The 21,428-nt window shown below is 38.4% G+C and overlaps 3 protein-coding genes across 8 annotated transcripts; all 3 read right to left on the bottom strand.

Annotated features, from left to right (window-relative positions):
- Positions 1-230: 230 nt before the first annotated feature.
- LOC116201408 (RNA-binding protein Musashi homolog 2) lies at positions 231-5,285 on the bottom strand. Of its 5 annotated transcripts, none has more exons than XM_031532643.1 (14): positions 5,127-5,285; positions 4,751-4,944; positions 4,421-4,510; positions 3,816-3,881; positions 3,668-3,733; positions 3,418-3,503; positions 3,271-3,316; positions 3,073-3,127; positions 1,779-1,855; positions 1,439-1,577; positions 1,217-1,344; positions 1,028-1,132; positions 794-931; positions 231-615 (listed from the first exon to the last, which is right to left on the bottom strand). In XM_031532643.1, the coding sequence occupies exons 2-14, from the start codon at positions 4,766-4,768 to the stop codon at positions 550-552; spliced, it is 1,080 nt and encodes a 359-aa protein (XP_031388503.1). In that variant the 5' UTR covers positions 4,769-4,944; positions 5,127-5,285; the 3' UTR covers positions 231-549. The 5 variants fall into 5 exon arrangements, with proteins under 5 accessions (XP_031388503.1, XP_031388502.1, XP_031388506.1 ...); XM_031532642.1 differs by having other exon boundaries at positions 4,751-4,799; positions 5,004-5,238; XM_031532646.1 differs by having other exon boundaries at positions 4,751-4,799; positions 5,018-5,238.
- Positions 5,286-7,216: 1,931 nt separating this feature from the next.
- On the bottom strand, positions 7,217-11,090 carry LOC116198550. Its single transcript, XM_031528720.1, has 5 exons — positions 10,703-11,090; positions 9,104-9,300; positions 8,797-8,830; positions 7,973-8,616; positions 7,217-7,706 (listed from the first exon to the last, which is right to left on the bottom strand). Exons 1-5 carry the CDS (start codon positions 11,013-11,015, stop codon positions 7,440-7,442), a joined length of 1,455 nt encoding a protein of 484 aa, XP_031384580.1. The 5' UTR covers positions 11,016-11,090; the 3' UTR covers positions 7,217-7,439.
- Positions 11,091-15,536: 4,446 nt separating this feature from the next.
- Positions 15,537-20,721, bottom strand: LOC116198531. Of its 2 annotated transcripts, XM_031528697.1 has the most exons (5): positions 20,242-20,719; positions 17,891-18,084; positions 17,641-17,674; positions 16,269-16,897; positions 15,537-16,052 (listed from the first exon to the last, which is right to left on the bottom strand). In XM_031528697.1, the coding sequence occupies exons 1-5, from the start codon at positions 20,552-20,554 to the stop codon at positions 15,786-15,788; spliced, it is 1,437 nt and encodes a 478-aa protein (XP_031384557.1). In that variant the 5' UTR covers positions 20,555-20,719; the 3' UTR covers positions 15,537-15,785. The 2 variants fall into 2 exon arrangements, with proteins under 2 accessions (XP_031384557.1, XP_031384558.1); XM_031528698.1 differs by lacking the exon at positions 17,641-17,674 and having other exon boundaries at positions 17,884-18,084; positions 20,242-20,721.
- Between the last annotated feature and the right edge of the window lie 707 nt (positions 20,722-21,428).

Genomic DNA, 21,428 nt, shown 5'->3' with positions numbered 1-21,428 from the left:
CGAACAATAATTGAAGTCACCTGTCGCACATCTTCCATCCCTATGAGCACCACCTCCATCCGTTTTATCCTTCACGTGAATACCATACACTTCATATAACTTAACCGATAGACTTAGACATTACCGGATCGTCACCGGATCGGCCATCGATAGTTCCCAACACGATAATTAATATGAGGGCAGAGCCCTTTTGGAAAATTAAAACCTAAACTATAAGAGACGAGCACAGGTGACATGAAAATGTAGCAATCCTCTCTACTCGTGCATTGATAATTGTCAGCTTTAAAGTTCGAAACTCTGGAAGCCATCTCACCACTAAAAGCAATCAACATCAGCATCTTACAATATTCTGACTCATCATCTAATGTCACTGAACTGTGAACATAATTATTAGACATGGATTACGTTTACGGAGTCGCTAATAACCTTACACATCTCAAGGAGTAACTTAAGTCTCAACAAATATCACCGCTAACTGTTTCTACTGGCTTGGCCACCCGTAAAACCGCATTCCCATCGGAAACCCAACCCCGGAATCAAGCAATCTGCCTAGTACGGCCGGTACCTCATATCCGCCCTTGAAGGTCTGCCCCCACCACTGATACCATAGCCCCACTGCGTAAGTAGCAAAACAACATGATGGTCAATTGATGCTAATTTTTGGCAAAAGGGGCCCGCAAGAACCAGGCTTAAGCATTCTTGCATCAAATTTCTTATCTCATAAGATGTTTTGTTTCATTTTATTTATCACGATGATTCTTGTTTTAATGTGTAACAGTTTTACTACACTCACATCGTTGAAATCCAAGCTCCCATACATCCTGCCATAGCTGCGCATTGGACCACCATAGCCCCCAAAGGCCTCGGGGCCCATCATAAAGCCTCCACTGGTGCCAGCATCATCGATAGGTGTAGCCGAATCTATTGCTACCTATACACAGAAAAATGGGAAATTTACAGAGTCTTGTGACTTACATACGGGGTATGCGACTAATAAAGCAACGAATTTCAGACAACAACGGAATACCTGTTGCCCACAAATCTCATGGGATCTTCGAGATACACGTTCTGCCACTCCATCCTCAGCGAATGTCACAAACCCAAAACCTCTGTGGCCACTCCTTTTAGGATCCTGCACCAGTGGTAGTGTTATCATCCAAAAGGAACCAAATTGTTTCCAGGTTCAGGGCATAATAACTATTCCTTGTCTCCTCACCTTCGGAACATAAACATCCAATATACGACCAAATCTACCAAAATACTGCCGAAGATCTTCAACCGTTGCCTCTTGGGGAAGCCTTCCCACAAATATCTTCCTGCCCAACCCACGAGCAGGTTCTCCTCCTGCATTCAGCAACATTAGACCAATGAGCCAAAAATCTTAAGAGCTCGGGACATTCATTGAAACTGCAGTTGTAACATGGCAAGTGAGCTTTACTTCCGTAGATTGAGCTGGCATGATGATCATATAACGTCGGGGTACCGAGGGCAGCATATCGGGTTGCAGCAGATATATAGGCATTGTATGCACCATAACCACCCTGAGCCATTCTTCCAATTGGCCTGAAGTCATCCTCCTAAGAAAATAATGCCATGAGATGCAACATGTTTCCTTTCTTTTAGAACCAATATGCAGGAAGTAATTATAGTTCATCTAGAACATGGTCAATTTCACCGGAGGAAGCTAAAGTCATGATGTCAACCGAGTAAATCGAGAATGCAAAAAAAGAGAGCAGCTTCCAATTTTTATTCTCAATCTCAAAGTGCATATCACTTACCTTTGGTGTTGCTCGATCAACAACTACTGTAGAACCTCCTAACTCATGTGTTTCACCCATTAAATTGTCCACAGAATCTGTAACAGGAAAACCAGCATCAGCGCACCATCACAAAATACACCACTCAAATATAGGGCCAGAAAAGTGCAGAAAGACAACCTCTCTATCTTTAATATAATGCAACTACATGATCTAACTGACACTGCATGCTCGCACTGTCAAATATTAGCAGATATACTGATGTTGACAGCTTGGACTTGATGCGAATTGAAACATTTGTGATGAAGGTATATTGCTTCATGCTTCGATTAAGACAACTTGATAAAGTAAAGACCCCGCAACTGTTTGACAGTTATACAAACAGATGTAGCTAGGACCTTTTAAACCAAGCAAGTGCTTCAACCAACTTTGTTTTGGTTCTCATCACAATTCAATTTAGAATTCCCCCCATCCCATGTGTCTTGTTCCAAAAGACCTAGAAAAGGGTTATCTCAAGTTTAACTATCACAATAAAGAACTGCCCACTGAATGCTGGCGATCAATTTTCTAGTAGCTAAAGACATGGGAATGACTATATCTCCCATTTTTTCTAGTGGAATGTAATGCTAATCGGGATGAAATCTGGGATAAGGGAGCACAGAGATATCACAGCAGCTATCATCTGAATAATATTTAATATGTCAAAGTCCTGAATGCATTTTATTGAATGCAATGACCTTCCAAATTGCTACTATATATCACTCTAATTGTAAGCCTCGTACAGATTTCTCTAGATATTATATATGTTATACAAAGATGAAGATACAAACTGCAACTAAATCCACCACCTTATGTTGTGAGCAATCTAATAAAAGTGTTTGAGATGAGTGTTACGACCTTGAATAAGATTAAATCATATGACGATCTACCTGTAATTATCTTTGATGTACATTGGATATTATCAATACATGCACCCATTGACACTCAAGGGCGTGGGATTCTCATAAAGTGTTCTTTCAATTATATTGTCGCACATGCTACTATCGAAGAATTTAGTTCTCTTAAAGCAAAAGCCAGTCGTGGAATTGTGGAAAATAACAAGTCTAGACCCCAGGACTAGCCAAAATCCTATCTTTGTATGCTTATAACTCAAGATCAGGGCTTCAGTCCCAAGGTCCCGGAACATGCACGTCCACACCACAACAAAGTTTGCTCTAGTAAATCCATTCTAGAAACCATTGATTATATTCAAAGATGGGTGCTGTGGAAATAGATTATTAATAAGTGAGACGCAAAGTTTAGAAGAGTGCCTCACCTGCACTTGCGTAAGTGATAAACCCAATGCCACGATGGGTTCTAGTGGAGTGGTCCTACATCACGCATAGATTCATATGAACACATAACCATCTTCAGGAAGCATAGAGATACATGAACACAGGACACCATCCATGCAGCCATGCAGGAGGTGGTGGTTTGAGGGAGGGGAGGAGAGGAAAGAGAGCAGGGAGGATACCTTTGGCATATATAAGTCTGTGATCTCGCCATATTTCTCAAAATGGCTGACAAACACAAAGAAATTGTGTTCATTCCCAGCATAACTTGCAAATCAATCTAAAATCTTCCGGCAAAAAAATTAAACCTATAGCAGTATTTGTGTTACCTCCTGAAGGTCGCTTCACTAACAGATAATGGGATCCTAGCCACAAATATCCTGGTAACTTTCCTTGGAGGTTGTCTCATCTCCTCCTGAAAATCAAAAGCATTAAGAGTAAAATTGCCATCAACATAAACGCATTGCGAGTGACAAAATCCAACCATTATATATCAGTTAGCCTCTCTATCCCATGAAAGGTCCAAACTAGATAAAAATGGGTCATTGAAACACACGTTTGAATCTTTAAAGTGACGACCTTAGGAGTGGCTACTTTGACTTCCAGCATTCTGCTCCCAAGAAAGTGCTCACTGGATAATGCATTCTGCAGCCAAAAAATTTTAATGAGCGCTAATCAGATGCACCTAATTAGTTGAAGTAAAAAGAGCAATCCAAACGAGACATACTTTAGCATCTTCATCGGTTGCAAATGTCACATATCCGAAACCACGAGACCTTCCCGTAGACCGCTCCTAAATATTATACAAGAGAAATCCTTAAGTGCAAAAATGGGACACTTGACAGGGAATCAATGGAGAAACTAAGATACCACCAGCCTGGTCCATTCATTAAGACATCATATATAAGTCGCATATGCTTCTGTCCGCGTCTCATTGTTAATTTCATTCGGATAACTACAAAAAAAGGCTAGTTACTTTCACTGGTTTTACTTTTGTTTCACAACGAAGGCATACACAGTAGATGCAATCCGCTTATTTACCTATGTAAAGCATCTGTTTGAAATATCCTGACATGAAATTCTACAACAACTCCATCAGTTTGCCTTAATCTCAGGCAAACTACGCTTAATAACTCTGCCATTGATGAAGAATGTTTTTGGAAATTGAAAATATAATAATCTAATAAGCACATAAAAATAAGCCCGAGAATGGAGAAACCACATGACAAAACAGATGGGATAGTCCAAAGCTTCAACAGGAACTGAAATGCTTACATAAATTTTCTCATGAGCAATATCTAACTGATAAAAGAGAGGGTCAAGCAATCGAACCTTCATAACGATACAATCCTCCAATTCCCCAAACTTGCACATGTATTCCCTCAAACCTTCTGTATCAACATCCCAGGGGATCCCCAAAACCTAAGATTAAACACAAGAACATTCATAAAATCCCATTAGATTGCCCACCTGATTACGATAAATTCGCTCTCATTTCCATTTGCACCCAAAAATGTAGCAACAGAAGTCATCAAAAACTGAATCTTTGAGGAGACTTAATAGCATTTTCTTGGTTATCTAACAAGCTATCAATGAAAGAAACAATTGTGGGACAGTATACAAAAGGCAGCAGTGGACAATGGACAAAGGATAGGGACTTACCACAAGCTTCCGCTCCATTGAGGCACCAGCGCAGGCAGCGACAGGAAAGCTGTATGAGAAACCTAAGACTCTCAAAAAACACAGACCTCTCTTCCCTCAGCTCGGACGCTCGAAGCTCTCACCACGACCACGACCACGACCACGACAACAACACTCCCTTACAAATCTCTCACAAAAGTAACTCTCGTCCTCCCCTGCACATGAAACCGACAGCACCTCTTTCTCACACACGAGCATTTCATCAAATACGTACCAAATCAAACTCACCGTTGCCTCCATCCCTGTCGATCCGATTCGTTTGCAAACTACAGCTCAAAACAAGGTTAAGGGCAGAATCAAAAGATGAAATTTCTCCGATAATCACTCGTTCACTGACCTTTTTCTTTCCGATTGATCGATCGATCGATCGATCTCTCTCTCTCCCTCTCTCTCTCAAACTCGCGATCGCTCTTCTTCCCTTCCCCCCTTACGGGCAGCGGTGGATAACGCTTGAAGCTCGTGGATTGTATGACACAAGGAATAATCAGATGCTTCCCGGATTAAAAGTTGAAGTTTTTCCTACCAATCATAGCCTTACACGTACGGGTGGACCCACTTTATTTTGTAGGACAAGCCACTTATTTTAATAAGGTTAATCGATATTTACACTTTATTTTTTTCAAAATATAATATGATCTTAGAGACATGACATTTGCATTTTTTTCCCTAAATATAACACGACTTTTGAAAAGTAGTACAGATATGCACGATCTTTAGAAAATAACACAGAAAGACACGACTTTTAGGTACGATCTTTTTTTTTAACGTACTAGAATCGCATATAAACTTGAACGACATGTATTTCTGTGTTTTTTTTGTAAGTTCGTACTATATTTATGAAAAGTGCAAATATCATGTCTTTCTATGCTAACCTCCAAATGTCATACTATTTTTTTTAAAAAAATGCAAATGTCATACATTTCTATGTTATTTTCTAAAGGTCGGACTATATTTAAGAAAATGTGTAAATATCATGTTTCTCTAGGTGATTAACCCAAAAAAAAAAGTTAGCTTATTTTGTGCTCCAATTTTCCAAATTGTATGTTAAGATATATATTCTTCAAGATAAGACTTTGAGTAATTTTTTTTACTACATTGTCACATTTAGTATTTGGAAGCCCATTGAATTTTAACTATTCCAATTAAGACTAATTGGTTCAATAAAAAATAAAACTCTCACAATAAAAAAAATTTCTCCATTGACAAAACTTGAACTTGAGACTTTAGTTTTTTTGGCTATGAAGTTAAACTCCATTACAACTCCACTCTATTCTCTTCTTCTTCTTTTTTCCAAATTTAACAACATACTTATTACTATTTTATCTTTTTCTCCTATTTAATAATGAATTTTCACATTTTTTTTTCTAATTATTATTACAATAAATTTCTTCACTCTACTCCATTCTTCCATCAATTCAATAACATAATAATTATATTTTTATCTTTTTCTCCTATTTAATAATAAATTCTCATGCATTTTTTTTCTAACCGTCATTACAATTCCACTTAAATATATACATTAATATTAGCAATGAAGTGGAGTTTAACCGAATGCCACATTAATGTATTCACTAATGAGGAATTTAACAATAGCGCCACCAATTTTAAAAATATATATGTATATCTATATATATATATATAAATTTGACAATAAGATAATAAATAATATTAGAAAGGTAAATGTTTTAAATAATATTTGATTAGAAAGGTCAATGTCTTCGTAATAATGCAGAAAGAGGATTAGAAAAGTAAATGTTTAAATAATGTAGAATTAGAAAAGTCGATGTCTTAATAATAAATTCTATTAAATTAAAACTGATCCATCGAACCAGGGTGGCGAGTTGGGAGTTTACTTCCACTTCCACACTCTCTTTTTTTTTTGAATTTTTATTAGTTTTTTATTTTACATACTTTTTGTTACTATTTAATTTTTCGTGCATTATTTAATATTTATAAACTTAATTAGCTCCAACTAATCCATATTAGACTCAGGTCGGTCCTCTAATGGGTGAAACCTACATTCATGGATTTTCTCACTTTTTTCTGTCATTATTATTTTTTCTTTGTAAAATTTCTCATCCTTCCATTCATTTTGATTTTTGTAATATCTATTACATGAGGAATTATCTTATCGGTGTTCGTTTCAAATCAGAAAAAGAGAGAAGAGGAAATGATAAAATACAATGCAAAAAAGATATGATACAAAATAGGTAGTTATTTTCTAATTATTTTTATTTTTATATTCTCTCATGTTTGATCAAATATGTGCTAATTAATGATTTTGATATAGCATGAGTATCATTGTAATTTCATTTTTATGTGGAACGCTCAAATTTTATAAATCATTCCGGATAGTATTTTACTACCCTATCCGGATAGTTCTTGTTTTCAAATTCAATCTTTCTAATTTATCTTCTCAAGTTGATATAAGGTCCATACATATATAGAGTGCTTATCATTGATATTCCATAAATAACACAATTATTTGAAACTTCATACAGAATAGTCAATAATCCCAAGATGTTTAAGTTTGATATTCCGTAAGATATGATTGCATCGGTAGTTTGATACAAATCTAAAACACAATCGCAGTAGGTAGTGTTCTGAACACCAAACGGGAGGTTTTGGTGAGTTTCGCTAATTCCATGGACTAGGCATCCTTTTCTTTGACCGTCACATCTCCGTAGGCTTGACTTAATCGGATCGAATTAACGTAATCCACAGGGCAATGGGCAGGTATGCCGGGCACTAGCAGTCCAATCACCCTCAGGATTCTCATCAGTGTACCCTCTCTGTAATCTGGCCCTTCGATAGACGCAATTGTGAAGCTTCTCACGAGCTCGTGCATTGCATTCAGAGTCATTGGGATGACACTCCTCAGGGAGAAATAGTTCTTGTTTGGTTGATCCTGCAGAATCTGCAAAAATATGAAACCGTCAAATTCTCGATTAAGCCTTCATTCGACCAACACGACCCGTCTAGCTAGGTGGTCGATCTATCTCAATCCCACCAGGCCAATGCACCATGAACAAATAACTACTGCGAAATACGAGCCCGGGCCAAGATGTAACTTCATTGGACCTACGACGTAGCTTAGGGGTCACAAGTTCGGAGTCGGGCCAGGCCTGGACCAAGCCCGCCGGCCCGTCATTGATTGGTTTAGGAGAAGTTGGATTTGCTCACCCGTTCGTCATAGTGGCGATCATAGTAGCGGCATTTCCCGAAGTGCTTAAACAAGAAGGTGGTATCGTCATATGGCAGCCTAGGCACCACGTCATTGCAGTACACCAACCTATGGTACGCAATGTGGTGATCGCTCACAACCTTCTGCATGAATTTCCCAAACTCTCTGTCCCCAACCCTAGGCTGTCCGAACGTGTAGACCCCCTCGAGCCTATCGAGCAGCTCCTTCTCTTCGTGCAGTGCCAGGATCGCTGGGAAGAGAATCGCCAGCGCCCCACCCAGGCTGTGCCCGGTGACAATGTACCTGGACCGACTGTCCTCGTGCAGAAGTGCCCTCAGCTTTTCCCGGATGAAGTAGTATGCCGTAGGCGGGTGAAAATAATGGTTACTGTTGCCTTTGGCATTGTTGGAGCCAGATGTGAGTTCTTTCGGCCAGCCCGAGCTCCTCTGTAGTCCTAGGGCTTTCATAAATCCGCCATGCAGCGTTCCCAAACCGGGGAGCTCATACCAGGATATGTCAAAGTCTGTGCACCACGCTTCCGAGTCGAATGGCTCAGTGCCTCTGAAGGCTACAACGATTGTGTCGCTGTCGAGGTCCTTGTCGCATAGCATGAAGGCTTGTGTCGTCGCTTTTTCCTGATACTCTGCAGGACAACAAGATCGGTCAAATACAACACTTATATATATATATATATATATATATATATATTTCGATGTGCACTTCCCATATCCGAAAGTATAATGGACCCCGCCTAATCCAAGTTCGAGTTAGGCCGGACAATATAAATTACATTGTCCCCCCAGGTTAATTGGAGGATTCTTACCATTCCAGAAATCGTAGAAGCCCAAGAACTCCATCTGTACACAAATGATCAAAAGGGAAAATGAAATATAATCCAACAATTAATATGTATCACAATATCATGATATAACATATCTACCATATTGAGAATTGAGATGTGGGACTTACCAAGCAAATTATATTAAAATATTGACGCTAAAATTTTCAAACATGATTAATTTTCTTTCGAATATTGGTTTGGCCAATCTATCCTAAAAAAAATGGTGGTTTGGCCTCTTGAATCTTACCCAAAAAAAGAAAAAAAGTGTGAGATTAGCTAATATAAGTACCTTCCAATGATCGGTAACTGTGGATTTAATGCAAGCTTCGTTCTCGTAGGAGGCTTTGGAGGACATCATGGCGAGCTGTGCGTGGTATCTCTCATCTCCTGGCCGAATGTTGCTATCGAAATCCACTCTTCCATCAATATTCCCAATGAGCGACACAAATTCTGCTGATGCTTTGTCCGGCTTTACCACCTTTTTCCCTACAATAGTATATAATTGTCATGTTTGATAAGAATGAACAGATACGTCGTTGAAGAGAATGAGGTTACCACAAACAGTCAGGACCGTTCTATATAGCGATCGATTCTGTTACTTTGATAGCCTTCTATTTCTCCATACATACATACGTACATACATACATACATATATATATTATATCATATGCGTGGTTTCATAATAGCAATTGAAAATGATATTAGAAACCATGTTCAATGCAGTAGTAATATTGTCTTCAATTTAAGACCAAGAAATACTCGATCCGATTTCACCAGGGGAACTCCCCATGCCTTTCTATCTTTTTTTTTTTTTGGGTAACAAACGAAGATCTTATAGCTTAAGGAACAGTAGAGTTCAGTACAGTACGTGGGGTAGGAACACCCATAACATCCTTAAGTAACAGAAGGTCTAAAAGGAAAGGCACAGAACGAAAAACAGATAGTGCTGTTGCGGAAATTCCTCCCTTAAACTCATATCACATCCTTTATTTACGGAAAAGAAAAAAAAAAAAAACCTAAAAATTTTCGGATTTCTTTTTCTACGTGGAACTATTAAGCTCTTATGCCTTATTTATAAGTCAACCTCAAAAAACAAATATCGTCGGTGTTTTTCCAAAACATAATATTGACAGTTGTTTTCGGCCAACCAGAAATTAGCTGTTTTCCTAGGATTGATGTGTGGTGTTGGTGAACCGAGGCCCCATAGGGATTATATGGTCTTTTCCCCGGAGAAGCCATAGATTCTACTTGATGCTTAAGTGAGGTGAGAATCAGATATCTATATCGTGAAATATTGAGTATTGATGGACACCGAGAACAACACATGATCGGAAAAGAAACGAGGGTCTGAATAAACGACTATTATGAGCAGCCAGCGGATTGATCATGATAAGGTCTTCACAGATGTTTTCTCCATCATAATCTCTTGGATACTCATAATTACATAATCTGTACCAGAGGTAAATGTACCCCAAAAACACACGCACGCATATTATATGCACTCATTTTTTTTTAGTGTGAACCCGGTATCCGGAAATTCAATTGGATCCCAACTAATTCAGTCGAGTCAGGTCGGCCTGCTAAGGGGTAAAACTCTCTCAACGTAAATTTTATGCAATAACGAGGACTCGGACCTGAAACTTTGCTTAAAAGAATAAGCGCCGAATCTTTTGAACCAACCCACCACGTTGATATACACACATACGTATTCATTATTCGGAAAACATATTTATAGAATATATAATGTATGGATGGATAAAAATGTAGTGTATGAACTACTTGGATGCACAAGATTAAACTCAGTCTTGCCTAATTCTTTATTACGACGTACTATTGTGAAGTAAATCTAAGGGTAAGAAAGATTTCGAGGAGATCGAGTCCAGTGTACCTCGAATGAAGTTCAAGAGAAGCGATCCGACACTCCCGCCATTGATCCTCACGAGGTTGAGCCACAGCTCAATCGTGGATCCAACCCATGCCAAGGGTTTGGCCACTGAGAGAAGGAGCTTCTGCACGACGATGGACATGAAGATAATCCATCGCCGGTAGAAAATCTGCTCTATAGACGCGGAGGAATCTACGAACTTCCTGTGCTCTAAGCTGGCGGAGAAGAGTAAGCGGAAGAGATCAACGAGACCAACTTCCTCTAGATTCAGTAGCAAGTAATTACTGCAGAAGCTCTTGTCACAAGAAGTAGCCATGTCTGAATTATTCGAACACAGTTAAGGAAACAAAGAGTTCGTTTCCTCTTCGGGCTGTTATGTGTTTTGGAGTCATGGTCCTCTCCTTAAATATAGATTGTTTGAGTCTCTATGTGGAAAAAATCTGTGATGGAGGGTTTTTTTTTTTCCTTTTTGTGAGCCAACTCAGCTCAATTGGATTAGTCGGGACTCATTACACTTTCGAATATAGAGGTACACATCGAAAAAAATATAGATTGTACAGGATAATTGATAGGCTGAGATTGAAGTACGAAACACGACTTCTGCTGTTATTGTTTGGAACGTGTATTTTTTGTTTATATTTTGAATAAGGTGTTTTTGGTTCTTGAGTTGAGATTTTAACTCGTGTATTTTTTGTTGATATTTTGAATGATGTGTGTTTAGTTTTTGAATTGAGATTCCAACTCAACTCAACTCAATTTTTGGGAATAAAAAAAGATCAAAAATAATTATTACAAATATTAAAAAATATATGGATGCGTGAGAATATATATGTATGTATATAAAGATGTAAAGTAAATAAGAAATTTATTATTAAAAGTTCGATTATAAAAATTCTTAGAAAAAAAATATAGGTGAGATATTATTATTAAAAGAAAAAAAAAAGATAAAACGGTAATGATTATAATATTAAATTTGTGAAAGATTATAATTGAGTTGGAAGGAGTAAAATTTTTATCCTAAAATCAAACAAGTCGATCATTTTTTTCCTAGAACCAACCACCGCTGCACCGCCCACCCCTAGTCTTATCATTTTTTCCCATAAAGTTAACGTACTCTGTCCTCCTAACTTTATGACTTTATTAACTTCTAGATCTATAATCCCTAAACAAACTATTCGACTTCGAACTCAACATACCTAATTATAAATCAAAAGCTACTACACCTTTTTACCCTTACTTCTTGTTATGTGTCTTTATTTCTTCGATTCATTTATTTCGAAGAACTATATATATTAAATGAAATTGCAGGTACCTCTCATACGGAAAGGGACTTCCGATAAAACGGTATCCTCGTGGGCGGGGCTATCTTTCTTTCCACATGCTTGAAAAACATGTCGAAAACTACTTTTCTGTCGTCATAATGCACCGAAAAATACCCACCGTCGTCCCTGTGGCCAAATAAAAACGTTCTTCTTTCATCCGCTGGAATTGTTTGCCCGCCAACCAAGAATTGATTAAGTTGCTCCAAACAAGAAGTTAAATAGTTACTTTGGAAAATCAGTTAATTTAGGTGTTTTTACGCCATATATCCCATGATTTTACCGTTTTCTCAAATCTATCACATGCTTTAAAAATTACCTAAAAAGACCTATGGTTTACATTTTATTTCAAATATATCACGCCGTCAATTTGTCCGTCAATGAAACGTAAGTAGACTCAAAACCTATCTCATGGTTTTAATTTTTTTTCTCAAATCTATCATATGATTTTAATTTTTTTCTCAAATATATCCCGGGCAAAGGGCTACAGCAGAAAGAATGGGATCACTTACATTCCATGTCAATAACACTATTAAATGTTAACAAAGAAATTAATACCGTGATATACTTGGAACCAAATAAAAACCATGGGTCATTCTGGATAATTCTTAAACCATATAATAGTTTTGATAAACGGGTGATATCATGCGATATTTGACGTAATAACTTTATTAATTTACTCAGACCACATACATGCATTTCAGCAGCAGTGAACTTCCAGGAAAGTGAATAGGTATATATTCGCACGCGTAACACGACGCCTGATTCGAATGATAATCACATGGCTGTGGGCCTGTGGTCGAGACTAATCATCTCTAGTGGCTGTGGTCTGTCCCGATTCCCAACATAATATCACCTCAAGAGCCTTCTGTATAAGTATGTCGCCCAGCTTCTGAATAAATACAAGTTCGAAACTATACATGAATGAATGAAGTGATAACTGTATAAGTTACGGCATATAAATGCCACTCGAGTTCTCATTTCCTCTAGAAAAGTTCGACAAAGACAAATGATAGACACCGGAAGCAGTCCATCCAAAATCTCACCGTGCATGTATTTTCGACTCGTGTTATTCTCTTCAGGTTGTGACATGACCAAATCAACGTGATGGTGGTTCCAATTACATAAGAAATTTCTCCAAACATTTTAGCAAATCTAATCTTCTTCAACCCTATGTGACAATTTTTTATCAGAAGATAAGCCCACCAGGGAATTTTGTGGAACACAAGTTTTCATACGTCGCGGGCAAAATGATGGGGCAACAGGCAAAAAAAAAAGGGCTTCTGACCAAATCCCTGTATATGCTTTCAATCAATTATTGTGGCAGGAAATGCAATTATTTCTTCTTAGAGCCACGCACTTATTACTCTGTATAAAGTCTCGTTTCCCACCTGGAAAATATTCGTGTTGACAATGGGAGCTTATCCGGCTCGTAAGGGATCTGTTTGTAGGTACTCTAGCTGCTGGATAAAAATTCAGGTATACTGTCTCATATTATCCGAGGTCCAGAGGGCACTCTGGGACCCGATATTTCCTTAATGTCATGCACTATATGATAAACAGTATAATATCTAATTGTTGCGACTGACATACGATAGTAGAAGACAATATGAACGAAAAAGTAAAAGGGACACATGAAATGGATTACCCAGTTCGTTAGAAATTATGACTACGTCTGGGAACGCCGCCAAATCAGATATATCACTATTTTTGAGTTAGGGTTACAAGAAATATAAACTATTGTTTATAAAGGGAACAAATCCTAATTACATCACTAATGGGCCGAATACAACATGGGCCGGGAGCTACGTCCCCGGGCCCCCAAGCAGGGGGCGCTGCCCCCTGCAACCCCCAGCCAACTCACCGACGAGTTGGATCGCCGATCTCGATCCGAATTCACAGTATTTCAGGCTCCATAACTCAACACTAATAAATAGGAATTAGACCCCGAAATATTGAAAGAAACATGCACTAGTTGAGATTTCGTTTGTACGTGGCAATCCACAAAAGATAAGCAAGCACGTGAATACCTTCCATTTTTCAATAACATTGAGGTTCTGCCAAATTATCATCTTGGGTGAATGTGCTAACGTCAAATCGATCTTGAAGCTAAATAAGATTCAATTAATTAATAGGCTTCTTTCTACTTCACTTTTTGCATGCTCGCGTCAGAATCACCATGAAACCCTGCTTTTCTACGTCCCCAAAGCGAGTTTGATTCAATAAAGGGCAAATTAACAATCTTGTTCCTGAGAGTATGTTCCAATATCAATAAGGTCTAATCCATATTTTACATCAATTGAATCTTTATGTATATCAACTAATTAGGTTCTTAACTCATTTTCTTTTTACATTAATTTGATCTTTGACCTTTTATAGGTATATCAATTTGGTGTTTGACCACTTTTTTTCATCACTTTGTTTAATTTTTCCTTTTTCAGTTACAAGAGAGATTATGAACCTAATATAGTGAAATAAAAATCTATCATAGCTAATTAATAAAAAGGGCGTAAATAGTCCGGCCCACAATGAGAATCGAGCATGAAATCTCTTAATTACCGGACAAAAATCGTGCGTAACTATGTCACTTCCTCTTTCTCTCACTTAGATTAACTATCATTACATCGACGAGTGTATTTTATCACAATGAAATTATGAAGTGAAGGGAAAATACCCAGAAGACTACTTTTATATTAACTTCATGATTTTCAAATGCGTTTCTTTTATTTTTCTTTGTGTTTATAGACTGTGTTTGAAGGACTTAAATCCAAATATCACCAAATTGAAAATTTTGTTCAAGAACGAAGGGTACCTGACTGTGACCTAATCGAGAGGAAGGTGGTGACAGCTGAATGCAATGATTATCGTCACACTACCCACATCGGTTGTAGATGCAACAAGGGATTGAAAATGTGGATTCGAGTGGAGGACCCAATTAAAATGGGTTTTTACGTCTACCTAATTGATGCAATATTAAAGATTAATTAGGACTAGGATCATGAAGAAAGATGGGTCAAGGACCTAATTGATATAATTTTAATAGGTCAGGAATTGGGTAGACGTAAAAACTTGGTTATGAACTCAATTGTGTCTTTTTCGATGGTAATCAGGACTCACTTGATATGGAAATATCCCCAAAGATGAAATTATTAATTCACTCTTCAATACCCATTTCAAGATTTCTTTTTTTTTTTCGGTGTGTACCCTGATATCCAGAAACCCAACTGATTCTGACTAATCCAATCGGGAAATCAAGTATTAAAGGTTATTCTCCCTCCCAACAAGTACGCTTCCCGGGATTCGAACTTATGTTCTCCTCCTTACGAGGATGAGCTCCTTATCACTCAACCAACACTTTTGTTGGTCCATTTCAAGATTTCATTCTTGAAAAGATGATATACATGGATTTTGTCCAAGCTCCAAGGTCATTTGGTATAAGTTTACTGAGACACTTAGGGCCTCGAGACCCATGGATAGACCATCTTATAGGAATTGAATCTTGCGAAAGTCGGGTAAAGTAGATTAAAGCAACTGAACCGTGGATAGACCAAATATACATATGTTACATAGCCAAAGAATTGAATCTAAAATTGGTACTTGCTGAATTACAATTTCTTAACTAATTTACAATTCTAGATTGGAGACCCTTCGTTCTCCTTTTGCCGTTTCTTGGTTGCATCGATAAGCCAATAAAAATCAAGAAGGGAAATGTAGGTGGTGAGTTGAACCGAACGGGACGTGCGCTTAAGTGTTGATAATTCCACAAACTAGCTGTCTTTTTCTTTGATAGTAATATCTCGGTATGCCAGACCTAATCGGATCGAATTATTGTAATCCATGAGGGAGTGAGCCGGTATGCCGGGAACCAGCAGACCAATCACTCTTAGGATTCTCAGCACTGTGCTCTCTCTGTACTCTGGCCCTTTCATGGACACAATTGTGAAGCTTCTCATTAGCTCATAAATTGCAGTCACCATCATCGGGAGTGCACTCCTCAGGGAGAAATAGTTCTTGTTCGGTTCTTCCGGCAGAATCTGAAAAAATACGTGACAACAAATACTCAGTTAAGCCTTCATTTCAATAAGACGACCAACTTATGTGGTCGTCGATCAATCCTAGCATCCCAAACCCAATGCACCATGATCAAATAGCTATTAGTGTTGAAATGTGGTATACCGGCTATTAAATCACTCAATTCGACCATGTCATAATACTTAATAGTGACTGTTAGTTAAGGAGAGTGTGCAAACCTGTTCTCCGTAATGGCTATCATAGTAGCGACATTTCCAAAAGTGCTTAAACAAGAAACTTGAATTGTCATATGGCAACCGAGGCACGATGTCATTGCCGTACACAAACCGATGGTACTCAATCTTGTGGTCGCTCATAACCTTCTGCATGAACTTCCCGAACGCTCCATCCCCAACCCTGGGCTGCCCAAACGTGTACACCCCCTCGAGCCTGTCGAGCAACTCGTTCTCCTCGTGCAGTGACAGGATCGCCGGGAAAAGAACCGCCAACGCCCCACCCAGGCTGTGCCCAGTGACAATGTACCTGGAGTGACTGTCCTCTTGCAGCAGGGACCTAAGCTTTTCCCGGATGAAGTAGTACGCGGTGGGCGGGTGGGAGGTACGAGGGGTGTCGGATTCAGCTGGACTTTCTTTCGGCCAGCCCAAATTCCTTTGTAGCCCAAGGGCTTTCATGAAGCCACCATGCATCCTTCCCATCCCGGGGAGCTCATACCAGGAAATGTCGAAGTCGGAGCACCAGGAATCCGAATCGAATGGCTCAGTGCCTCTGAAGGCCACAACGATCGTGTCACCATGAAGGTTCTTGTCGCGTAGCATGAACCCTTGTGTTGTCGCTTTCTCCTGGTAATCTGCAGGATATAACAATACAGGTCCTTGCTCAAAATACTTGCAGATGTATTTCTACGTTTATTTGTAGAATCCCATTATGTATCTTTATGTTAGGAAAAATCCATGGGCTTACTTGAGACTCGGGCCCACCCACAACCCAAAAACTTAAGCCAATGGGTTGCTAGACCATTATCTCTTATAAACCTATGGATTTCCTCTTAATTTTTCCATGTGGGATTACTTCCATCACCCGCCCTCATCATTCTCCATATAGGAGAGAAACCGGCCCAACAATTCCCCCCCATTCTCGACTATATGGAGGACTTCGAGCCGGCCTTTTTACTTCCGGACTCGGATACCAATTGTTAGGTCACGGCCCAACAATTCCCCCCCATTCTGGACTATATGGAGGACTTCGAGCCGGGCTTTTTACTTCCGAACTCGGATACCAATTGTTAGGCCATTCACTAGCCACGAGTTCCACACTCGGGCCTTGGCGCGGTGTGGGTTTCCACGCATAGCGTGTGCACTTCTCCAGGATCGTTACCTTGGGCTCTGATACCACTGTTAGGAAAAAATCCATGGGCTTACTTGAGACTCGGGCCCATCCACAACCCAAAAGCTTAAGCCAATGGGTTGCTAGACCATTATCTCTTATAAACCTATGGATTTCCTCTCAATTTTTCCGTGTGGGATTACTTCCATCACCCGCCCTCATCATTCTCCATATAGGAGAGAAACCGGCCCAACACTTTATTCTTACCATTCCAGAAATCATAGAAGCCGAAGAACTCCATCTGTACAAAATCCGAAAAATAAAATTTAATACACAAAAATGAAGAATTAATGAATTTTTCGTATACAATAATGAGCCCGAAAATTTTTATAGGGAAAACTCTATATATATTGAAGATTCAAATATTGACTGCTAAACTTGTCGACTTGAACGACAAATTACCGAACATAAGAAAAAGAAAGTTTGAATGACATTGTTGTGTGTACATACGTATCACCTTCCAGATATCTGTGACCTTGTATTTGAGAAAAGCTTCATTTTCATAGGAAGCTTTAGAGGACATCAGGGCGAGATGTGCGTAGTATTTCTCATCTCCGGGCCGATTTTTTTTGTCGAAATCCATTCTTCTGTCTATGTTGCCAATTAGCGACAGAAAATCTGCAGATGTTTTGTCCGGCATCACCGCGTTTCCTGCAATATAATGTTACCATGCTTGATAAGAAAAGAAGAGAAACATTGCAGGGCGAGGTAACTCCGAAAATTAAGACCATCATTCGCTGTATAACTATTCCGTTCGATTTCCTTTCTATTTTATCTGTACTAGAAGCGGTTTCGTAACAAAATGATACAGTCTATTCTCTATTCTACTTCTCTTGGTTCTTTAATATCTTTCCATGCTCCTGAATCTATCGAAAAACATTACAAATCTTCAACCACGCAGTTTGGAATTATGGACGTTGGGGACCATATCCTGCAAACAATGAAGATTAAGCTGAACTGAAATGAAATGTACACACGAGATATATACGTCGCTCGGGACAACAATATACCATCAGGACATACAGGTAAGGAATATACCATCAGGACATACAGGTAAGGAGGTTCTGCCCGTATCCTTCTTATTTGTAAGTGATATGGGTGGTGCCTTTCTAGGTTATTCTGATTCCCAGCTTTACAAAAATTTTATCGGTTCAGATTGGGCACCTGACAACAATTTAAAGCACAGTCGACGGTGGACATGGATTGTTGAAATGATGTCACATGAAATGTTGCCGAATCTCATCAGATGTTCACATGACATGGATTGTTTCAGCTCTATAAGTATCTGCTATAATTGAAGGTCTTTTTCGATGAAATCACCATATAATATGTAATCCTACTAGTTAATAAAACTAATCCCGCTCAATCGTTGGCTTGGCCCATACCACAAGGTACATCCAATGATTTTCGAATTCCTATACTACAAGTAAAATTCACACTCTATTTGTCGGAGTAGTAAAATCCACACTCTATTTGTCGGAGCAATATTATTGAGAATGATTGGAGGTCCTTTTCAACCAACAGGAAAAGCTGTATTCCACGTTTAGTGGGGTCAACCTCAACCATTATTCTGTCGAAGGGAATATTAGAATGTTCTTTTAATTTCTTTCAGATAATTGAGACATTAAACTTGATGTTCAAGCAAGAGGACCGTCAGTGTTATGTGATGAAATTTTGAGCTGTCAACTGTCATCTCCAATATTATATATATTCATTTTAGGCCGATCTCACCCATTTTCCAGTTCATCCCTCATCTTTTCCTTTAATTTACCTCGTTAATTAAGATTATTAATCTGAATTAATAAGCAGTGTCAGACTTCACAGTTATCAGTGAAAGAGATCTGATATCGGGGTTTACACCGGAAAAAATAAATAAATAAATAAAAAGATATTTGAAAGTTCTTCAAAGTTCAATGTGCAATTGACGATTGTTCCAAGTAGTTCAAAGTCTGGTATGGCACTTCCAGTTGCTAGACCCATACAGAGAAGCCGAATCGGGGTCGTGAGCTGCTCATGCCTACACTTCGAGAAAAAGTATGGAATATGTTGGAGTTTGGAAATCGTATGGGGAAGTCTAATGGCCTCGCGCGTGTACGGAAGGTGCTGTGTAGCTGTTAGCTCTACATGCCCCTACCGTGCGAGCACAAGCTTAGCGAGATCATGCGGAGCTGTTCTTGGTTATCCTTTATATGTTAGCATTAGCTTATTAATAGAATTAATGTATTCACGGTTTGTACGACTGCACTAATACTAGCTCCGTAACAATTATGTAGATGATCCAACGGCTCATTGATTCACTCCATGCTTATGCTACTTTCATCTTCAAAGATGAAAAGACCATTTTAAGTTTGATGTATTTACTTTCGTAAAGATCGAAGAATTTCTGGAAATATATAGGTCGAGAAAAAGTTATCTGTAATTGTAAAAAAAAAAAAAATTCCACCGATCAAAATCCTTTGAAAGCAACTTGTGAACAAAGCCAAGCAAACACACGAAAAGGATTAGTTTCAGACAATAGGCTAAGGAATTCCGTTGTCTAACTAAGAAATATCAAAAAATAAATAAAAAACAAGAGCTGGACGTACGCTCATGAAATGACTAATATCAGCAGCCAAACTTAATGATAAAGTTTATGGATTTTCTCCTTGTGTGTGTGTGTGTCTATACATATATGTCTAAGTTGCAATAACCTCTTTTACGCTCATATCAAACATGAAAATAGTAAGTAGTAATAATAATAATAATAATAATAATAATAATAATAATAATAATAATAAGAGAAATTTCAGTCTGAATAGATTCGGTTACCTCGAATGAAGTTCAGGAGAAGAGATCCGAGGCTCCCGCCGTTGATCCTCACGAGGTTGAGCCACAGCTCTATTGTGGACCCGACCCACGCCATGGGCTTGGCCATGGAGAGAAGGAGCTTCTGCACAATGATGGAGATGAAGATGATCCATCTCTGGTTGAAACTCTCCTCAGTGTCATGGGAGGAGTCCACGAACTTCCTCTGCTCTAAGTTGGTGGAGAAGAGTATGCGGAAGAGATCGACGAGACCGACATCCTCTGGTCTCAGCAGCAAGTAGCTGTTGGAGAAGCTCTTGTCACAAGGAGCAGCCATGTCTGAATAATTTGGACTAATAAGGAATAAGCATGAGTTTCTTTCCTGATCTCTCTCGGTTTTGTTATGTGTCTTTTGCTCTCCTTAAGAGTTGTGGCCCTCTCCTTATATAAATAGATCGTAGAAGATGGACGTCGATTGATGGTCTCACCGCGGGAGAACAGACTATTCTGGCTTAGTATATTATTTTTGGATTTATGTAGCGTGCGTAAGTGTGAATTCATCTCTTCTGATTTTGACACTCATTGAACAAAAACTTGAGCTTTAATTTCACCGAAAAGGGGAAAAAAAAAACTCGAGCTTTAATAACGTGGTTACCCATTAGAAAAACTATATATTAGAGAAAAGAGGACGTAATGTACAACGTATGCACTTGTCCATGGAAACAAACCTCCAACATTCCCAAATACATATGCAGTCACGTTTTTTCATCACTATCGTGTACAAGCATTTCTAATTTTTCCCGAATACTATAGGATTTGACACAATGCGTTCTACTTATCATCTCTATCTATTTTTTTCCTAAAAAATTATACATATATCCTACTCTTTATTTTTCTTTACAAATAATTATGTCTTTCTTTCGATACGTATTCTTTATTTTCATTCATTGACTAACATCTTCTATATTGTATCTTTTTAAAGATTATACCATACATTTATCTTTTTGTGTTATAAGTAATACTTTTTCTCCATTTACCCATATAAGAAAACCCAATCATGAAAGTTGATTATCATTGTTAATTTAACTTTCACAAATTATAAATTGGGAATATTTTTTTTCAAATACATAATATTCTCCTTTACTTAAAGTTATTTGCAAAATTTCATATCATTTAATGCAATTCTTGGATCTACAGCGAAGCGCGGGCAT

This window comes from Punica granatum, chromosome 3 (genome assembly GCF_007655135.1).
Source record: "Punica granatum isolate Tunisia-2019 chromosome 3, ASM765513v2, whole genome shotgun sequence".
NCBI lineage: Eukaryota > Viridiplantae > Streptophyta > Magnoliopsida > Myrtales > Lythraceae > Punica > Punica granatum.
The sequence above is the reverse complement of the archived record's forward strand: the minus strand, read 5'-3'. Positions and strand labels throughout refer to the sequence as shown.

Excerpts from the sequence above, each read along its gene's own strand:
- LOC116201408 (XM_031532642.1), bottom strand. The coding sequence starts at position 5,029 with ATGGAGGCAACGGTGAGTTTGATTTG. Across the intron at positions 3,317-3,417 it reads AGTGAAGCGACCTTCAGGAG|CCATTTTGAGAAATATGGCG; the intron begins GTAACACAAATA and ends TGTGTTTGTCAG. Across the intron at positions 616-793 it reads GGAGCTTGGATTTCAACGAT|TGGGGCTATGGTATCAGTGG; the intron begins GTGAGTGTAGTA and ends CTACTTACGCAG.
- LOC116198550 (XM_031528720.1), bottom strand. The coding sequence starts at position 11,015 with ATGGCTACTTCTTGTGACAAGAGCTTCTGCAGTAATTACTTGCTACTG. Across the intron at positions 8,831-9,103 it reads CAGTTACCGATCATTGGAAG|ATGGAGTTCTTGGGCTTCTA; the intron begins GTACTTATATTA and ends ATTTGTGTACAG. Across the intron at positions 7,707-7,972 it reads ATCGCCACTATGACGAACGG|ATTCTGCAGGATCAACCAAA; the intron begins GTGAGCAAATCC and ends ATATTTTTGCAG.
- LOC116198531 (XM_031528697.1), bottom strand. The coding sequence starts at position 20,554 with ATGGCTGCTCCTTGTGACAAGAGCTTCTCCAACAGCTACTTGCTGCTG. Across the intron at positions 16,898-17,640 it reads CTTCTATGATTTCTGGAATG|ATTACCAGGAGAAAGCGACA; the intron begins GTAAGAATAAAG and ends TATATCCTGCAG. Across the intron at positions 16,053-16,268 it reads ATAGCCATTACGGAGAACAG|ATTCTGCCGGAAGAACCGAA; the intron begins GTTTGCACACTC and ends GTATTTTTTCAG.